Source organism: Furipterus horrens, unplaced genomic scaffold, assembly GCF_987537825.1.
Source record: "Furipterus horrens unplaced genomic scaffold, mFurHor1.1.pri manual_scaffold_11, whole genome shotgun sequence".
NCBI lineage: Eukaryota > Metazoa > Chordata > Mammalia > Chiroptera > Furipteridae > Furipterus > Furipterus horrens.
In genome coordinates, this window is record NW_028327181.1 from 56,570,588 (window position 1) to 56,577,624 (window position 7,037).

A 7,037-nucleotide genomic window follows, 5' to 3' on the forward strand; every position below is an offset into this window, starting at 1 on the left:
AAATTGTGATTTAAACATATTATTTGGAAAAAGAAAAAACCACCAAAAGAGTGAAAAGCAGGGTCAAATCACTGGCTCTGGACTTAGAAGTGGGAAACACAAGGCAGGAAGCTTTACTTTATTCGTAAGACCTTTCAGGCTTCTATTTTTACCCAATATGTGTTATTTTGATTTTAAAAATTAATTTTTAATTGTAAAAAAGAGACACCAAAACCCTGGCCAGTTGAACCAGAAATGGCCAGGCCATCTGCTGGCCGCCCAGTGCCCGCTGTGCGGCGGGCGGCGCAGAGGGGTCGGCGCAGTGGAGGGTGCCCTGGTCGGGGGCAGGGAAGGGGAGGTCAGGGAGGCCAGAGAGGCGCCTCCCTAGCCCAGCATGTGACGGCAGCGCAGCCGCTCCTCCTCCTGCTTCTCCTCCAGGCGGCCCTCCAGCAGCCTCAGCTCCAGATGCACCGCCTTCTGCATGGTCGGCTCCAGCTCCAGCACCTTCTCCAGGTCCGCCTTGGCCTCAGCCTCGTTCCACACCTCCGCGTGCGCCCGGGCCCGCACCTAGTAGGCCTTCGCAATGCCTGCGGGAAGAGATCGGACTGGACCCGCCACCCAGGCCCACAGGAAACCCCACCTACTGGTCCTTTCCAGCTTTCAAACCCTTAATCTTGATCATGAACCTTAACTTCGCGGTAACTCCTGATCCCATGTCGTCGACTGTAAAACGGTGATGATAACAATAAGCAATTGCAACTCCCCACCCTTGGGTGGACCTTTCCAAGGCCTCATAACTGATTTTATATTCATCACTTTCTATTCTTTTTCTTATAAGAGGCTCTCAATTTGCGACTTGTCCTGTACGGCAATTCCACGGGTAAATGACGTGACGAATGCAGAGAATGTGGTGCCTGGCACACATAAGTGTTTGCTGTGGTCCTTACTAAACCGAATACCACCTCCACATACAGCATTGTGCTACCGGCCTACCTACCTGGGCATCGCAGGTGCTCGTACGTATTTACTTAACAGTGTTCTCTGTACCGATGGCCCCTTTTCCGAAAAATGTTTCCTGCTCCACGCAATCACAGGTTTGCTGAGCTATTTACAGATTTGCCCTAACGCACATTAAAATAAAACACCTCTCCAATAAGCACTGCTCGTCCATCACCTGTGACACGGGCACAGGCTGCGGAAACTGCTGGGCCGCGGCAAGTTTAGGTGCCTGGGCGGTATCTGGAGAGTGCCCGCGAGCTGTGCCGTGACTGCAGCCCCGGCGCGGACGCGCACCCGCCCGCACCCAGTAGGTGGTGCCGGAGGATGTCACTGGTGTGCTCCAGCACCTCATAGTACTCCTCCCTCTTCAGCAGGCACTGGCAGTAGTTGAGGACAAGGGTGTTGATCATCTTCTCCAGCTTCAGCCACTGTGCCTCCCAGGGCTTCTCCTGCCACGAAGAAAGGGCTGCCCTGAGCTCAGCCTGCCGCCTGCCCCCTCCCCCACGGGCCTGGCGCCGGCAAGGCTGATCCCCTCCCCCCACCATGGCAGGCAGCCTCCCACCTTGGTCTGCAGGTTCCTCAGGCAGACGATGGCTTCCTGGTACTTCGTGGAAGCCTCCTCAAAGCGGCCCAGCTTGAAGAGCTGGTTTCCTTCTCCGTTTAAGATGGGCACCACCTGCATCTTCTCCGCGTTGCTCAGGTTCCAGGTCTCCCTCTGGTACTCACTGGGGGCGTCCACCTGGCCCAAGAGCGGCAGGTCAGCGATGTGGGGCCTCGGGGAACCTGCACCCTGGCAGGTAGGGACCCAGCACACGTCACTTAAGTCAGCTCTGCGTTTTCCACAATGAGGTTCCACAGGCAAAACCATGCGTGCTGATCAAAGGCATAGAAAGGAAGCAACAAGGCCCCGGGGAGCCCAACACTAAATCAGCGCTTTTGTGCAAGTCGCAAAAAGGCACCTATTTGTCAACACACCTTACTTCCAATATTGAGAAAGTTGCCACGATACTCAGGTCATTAGAACAAGGCATTGTGTTGCCATCTGCTGGAAAATTGTCATCATACAAGTACAAATACACAATGTCTACAATGAACACCTTAGAAGTAATGCCCTGTGCACACTTCTCATTAATATTCACCGATGCATCCCTCAGGCTGACCCTCAGCTTGGCCATAAGCTGCGACCTGACGCGCGCTTGACCCTCTCCCACCACGCCGTAAACCTGGGTTATCAGCCACTGTGGGGGAAGGGTGATCAATTGCTCCATGCTGCTTCTCCCGATATTGGAGAATCAGGTCTGAACCACCAACCACAGGGACTCGGCATGAGGATATAATTCTAAACTTTTAAAGACCAAAATAGAAGTAGAGAGCCAGTAGAAGTAAAATGTCTCCAAAAAAAAAAAAAAAATGACATTTTAAAAATTGGTCCCAAATGGGCTTTTCCCTTGGAAAAGGCCAAGTGCCTTCTGTGGGGAGGCAGGAGGGTGTTCAAATTCCACACCTCCTGTGGTTTCTGAACACTTTCTGGGTGACGGCCAGTCACCAGTGGGATTGGGCTTCGTGATGCCCACTGACCCCTCACTCTCTGACACTGGGTCAGGCCTCTCCCCCACCACCTGCCCCCTCCCCACACCCCACCGCGCCCCACCTGCAGCAGCTCAATCACAAAGATCAAAGGCTGCGGCTCCTTCTGCAGTTCGTCCAGGTCCTTGTAGCCCAGTGTGTGGTAGGCGAACATGTTGGCCAGCCCACATGTGTGCACATGCCACTCGGTGGGGTCCTTGCCCTCTGCCAGCTGCCGCAAGCTCTGGGAGAGGATGGGGTAGACCCCTGTGTGCTGCAGGAAAGACAGCAGATGGCATCAGGGCAGTCTGCTCAGAGCTAGCTGGGTTTCAGAGACCCCACACATACTCTAAACTCCCAGCAGTATCCTACTGAACCTCTACGCTTGTCCCAAGGCTGTGACCACCTATTGCTCCCAACATACTCCTACTAATAGCTGCACGTAACTGTGCTGGGCAAAGCTCTCCACGTCTGTTAGCTCCTTCAGTCCTGAAGTTGACCCAACAAGGGAGACACTGCTATTAAGACCCTTTTAGATGAGAAAACTGGAGCCCAGAAAGATTAGGTAATTTACTTAAGGTCATACCACTAAGAAATGACAGAGCCAGGATTCAAAGCCAGCTCCAGAGGCCACACTCTGGCCACGACACCACGCCAGGCTGCCTCTTGCTGGCCCCTATAGTCAACTCTAATGAGTTTCTCTCCTAAGGAGACCCTGAGTCCATCAAGCCTGCAACTCCCAGGGAGGGAGGTGTGGAGAGCAGTGGGGGGAGAGGTCTCTGGGGTCCGAGAGGGCTGGGTGGCTTCCCGACAGTGCTGCTGATCAGCAGTGAGCCCAGGTCACCCCACTCTGAGCTCCAGTCCCCACCCCCTCATTGCACCTGTCTAGTAGTAGGGCTCTTGCCAGGGTTAAAGAAGATGGTACAGATATAGGTCCAGCTCAGAACAGCCTCAGCCAGTTCAGGGATCTGGGGTCGCCACCCTCAAGGTAGAGGAAGCCTGGGGACCAGCCTCAGGCCAGGCCCATGCTGGGCTGGGCCTCAGCTGCCCCGTCTGTGAGTTGGAAAGCTCAACAAGATGCTCTCTGAGAACCCCAGTCCTGGGCTGGGTCCTGATGTGGCCCATCTCAGGCTCCCACACGGCAACTCCAGTAAAGACACACTATTGGGCCCTGGCTGGTGCGGCCCAGTTGGTTGGAACATTGTCCTGTACGCCAAAAGGCTGTGGGTTCGATTCCCAGTCAGGGCACATACCTGGGTTGTGGGTTTGATCCCCAGTCAGGGTGTGTGTGGAAGGCAACCAATTCATGCTTCTCTCTCACATTGAGGTTTTCTCCCTGCGCCCCCGCCCCCCCCAACTTCCTCTATCTCTAAAATGAATAAACATATCCTCGGGTGAGAATTATTTTTTAAGGCACATTACTGGGAAATAAAGGGGCAGAAATGGTGCAGCTTGGCTCTGAGTCACCAGCATGAGGATGAAGGTCACCCCCTCCCTGCCCCCAGCAGCTAGAATCAGCCCTGAATGCCCTCAGCTTCTTTGGGAGAGAGGTGGCCAGATGGCGGTTAAACCTGCTGGGATTGAAGCTGGACTAGGGGATGAAGAGGCCCCAGGGTCAGCAGGCTACAGGGAGGAGACAAGTCACCCGTGGGCTCTAGACACCAAGGTCAGGAAGCATTTGGTCATGACCTCAAAGGCCTCATCCCGCTGGACACCTGCTGCCCGAGCACTGCCAGGGCCTGGTCAGCATGGTGGGCTGTGGGATGCCCCCAGGAGGGGGTAAGATCTCAGGAAGGGGCAGAACTCGACAACCCCACCCCCACCCTCCAGCAGCACCTCAGAGGCAGGAAGGAGGGTAGAGATCTCAGTTCTGTGCCCACTCTTGGGGCCCCACTTGCCCGGCTGCAGGCTAGCAGGGAGCCAGTCCCAGGAGAGTCTCTGGAGCTAGACTCCAGCCCACAGGGCTCCCTCAGCCCACGTGGCTGTGAGTAGGACAGGGAGTGCTCAGGACCATGGTCCGCCTCTGGGACTTCAAGGACAGCCTGGTTCTGTCTAAGGGGCTATATCTCCACTGGTGCCTTGTAACTGGCATGGTACAGGCCTTATTCAGCTCCCAAACTGGTATGTTTCATCCCTCATATTGTGAAGGCTTTTGTTAATTAATTGCCAACATTTAAACATGGAGAGATTTTTTTACATGCTACTGAAGATTTCTGGCTTGTCACAAACACTCAAAATATCCAGCTTCCCTGGGTCTGCCCCCTTCGTATGGCAACGGTCCGGTGGGAGCTGAGGGTCAGATGACCTCCAGCCAACCTGGGCTCTTGGCCCCTCCTAAGACGGCACCAACAAAATTTCTCCCACAGAGACCAGCGTCCTCCTTCAGGGGTGGGGGCTAGGGGGGAACAGGGAGGGATACAATTCAGGGCAGAAGCTCCCAGAGCCCCTGACTCAGTCTGCCCCTCTGGTTTGGGGGGCAGGGAAGGAGGGAGGGGGCCCCTGTCCCTGCAGAGACCTGAACTTCCAGGTCATCCAGTGAGGACTGTTCAAGCAGCGGACTCTGCAGGGAGTGATGAGCAGCAGCTGCTGGGGGAAACCAGGCCTCTCAAGTCCTTTGTCAAACAGACATACATGCCTGCCCCACTGATTGCTTAGTCTCTCCAAATCTCCGATACTGAAGCAAAGAGATGCCCCATAAAGAGAGGGGCCAACTAAGGAAGACCCACCAAGCCGTTTCACACTTCCTGGCCAGGATGCCGCCTCCCACCCATTTCTAGATCTGGTGAACTCCTATTCATCCTTCAAGACCCAGCTCAATGTCATCTCCTTGAAGAAGTAGCCCTAAGACCCCAAAGCAGTCAGTGCCCCTCTCCTGCCGCCCTAAGGCACTCTGCCCTTCCTTAATTATGCCCTGGCACCGGCTGTCTTTTGCTGTATTCGCTTAGGTGTCTGCTCCTCCTCCAGAATTCAAGTTCCTTGAAGGCCAAGGACTTTACTGTGGGTGATTGTAAGAGTGCCATCAATGGGAAAACTTTGCAATGCTGGTAGAAATTGGGGGAGGACCGATGGCCAAAAGCCTCCACGATCTAATAGTCCTGCACAACAGTGAGGGCTACCGGCAGGCTCACGCCTGCAGGGCCTGGCCCTGCCCCACGGCCCGCCAGCTTGCAGGACACTGACTGTCTCTCCAGGGGCTTGTTCTTTTGGATGAATCCATCTCCATCTTTACAGTGGCAGGGAGTGAGGATGTGGGATTTGCCTTGCAGAGTTTTGTTTCATCCCTACTTTTCCAAAACACAGCAGCCCTGCAGTGTGGGTGGGTGGGCCGGCCTTGTAGGAAGCAAAGCCAGGAATGGGCGGGCCAGCAACGGCCTACTTACAATGGTGTCGCACCAGAACTCGGCCACCTCACTGACCCGCATGGACGTCAGCAGGATTTCCCAGACCTCCAGCTTGAACATGTTCCCGATGATAATGTGCATGGGCTGGCCCACCTGCTTGCTGTCATCTAACACGGTCCGCTCCTCGTCGCATTTCATGGTACGGAAATGAAAGGTCACCTGGTCACCAGGAGAGTGCACCTTGGTCTAGACACACCTGTCAAGGCCCAGCGGACGCCACCCCACTGTCGCTGACTCTCAGGGCTGTCCTCAAGGGTCATCTCACCCAACCCCAATCAGGTGCCCCAGACACTCAGAACATCCTCACCCTGCCTGCGCTCCCCCAGGGATGAGGAACCCACTCCCTCCTAAAGGACCCCATCCCACTCCTGACGGCTCCAAGAGTCAGGACGTCCTTCCGTAAATAAGCCCTGGATCTGAGGACAGAGACAGAGCTGCTCCACCACCCAGGGAAGCCCACCAGAGACATGTGGCCAAACACTGTGACCCCTGAAGACCCTTCCTTCTCACGTAACGCCTGGGGTTCCAGAAAATTCCCAAGGCCCTTCCCCCAACCCATGCTGCAGTGTAATTTGCAAAGTATCAAAGCTGCCCAGTGAAAAGACACCAATTTAGAGCTTCCCAGATGCCTCGGCACTGACAATCCCAGGAAGGCCTGCCAGGCCACTTTTTGGCAAAGCTGAACCCTGCCTGTAGTGCTGTGTGGCCCAGTGCAAATGCAGAGGTCTCCATGGGGGGCCCCCTCTCTGGTCTAGGGGGGAAGCCCCACTCACTCGAGATCCGGTGATGAAGTTGGGGAGCTCCCCCACGCCCCCGTGCAGAATGGTTTTCTTGACCCCTTCCACATTCAGGAGCAGAGCAGCATCCATGGCTCCAGTGGAGAGAGATGTCCAGCCCAGGCTGAGATAATCTCACAGGGCGGGGGAGGTGCTCAAGCCCAGACTGGGGAATTTGCCCAGGGGGTGGGGTGTGAATTAGAGGAGTAAGGAAGGGTAGTGCCCCAGGCTGGCCCCAGGCCACTCTCAGCAACCTCTTGCCCCTTCGTCCATTGCTTCTCACGGGGAAGCAAGGCCCCTGTCACACATTAGGGAA

At 55.4% G+C, this 7,037-nt stretch overlaps 1 protein-coding gene across 1 annotated transcript; it reads right to left on the reverse strand.

Annotated features, from left to right (window-relative positions):
* Window positions 1–363: 363 nt before the first annotated feature.
* Window positions 364–6,829, reverse strand: AIPL1 (AIP like 1 HSP90 co-chaperone). Its single transcript, XM_090257630.1, is given in 6 exon segments — window positions 364–569; window positions 1,289–1,427; window positions 1,541–1,717; window positions 2,630–2,818; window positions 5,925–6,104; window positions 6,719–6,829. Coding segments are annotated over 6 exon segments (987 nt in total). The 5' UTR covers window positions 6,815–6,829.
* Window positions 6,830–7,037: the final 208 nt, after the last annotated feature.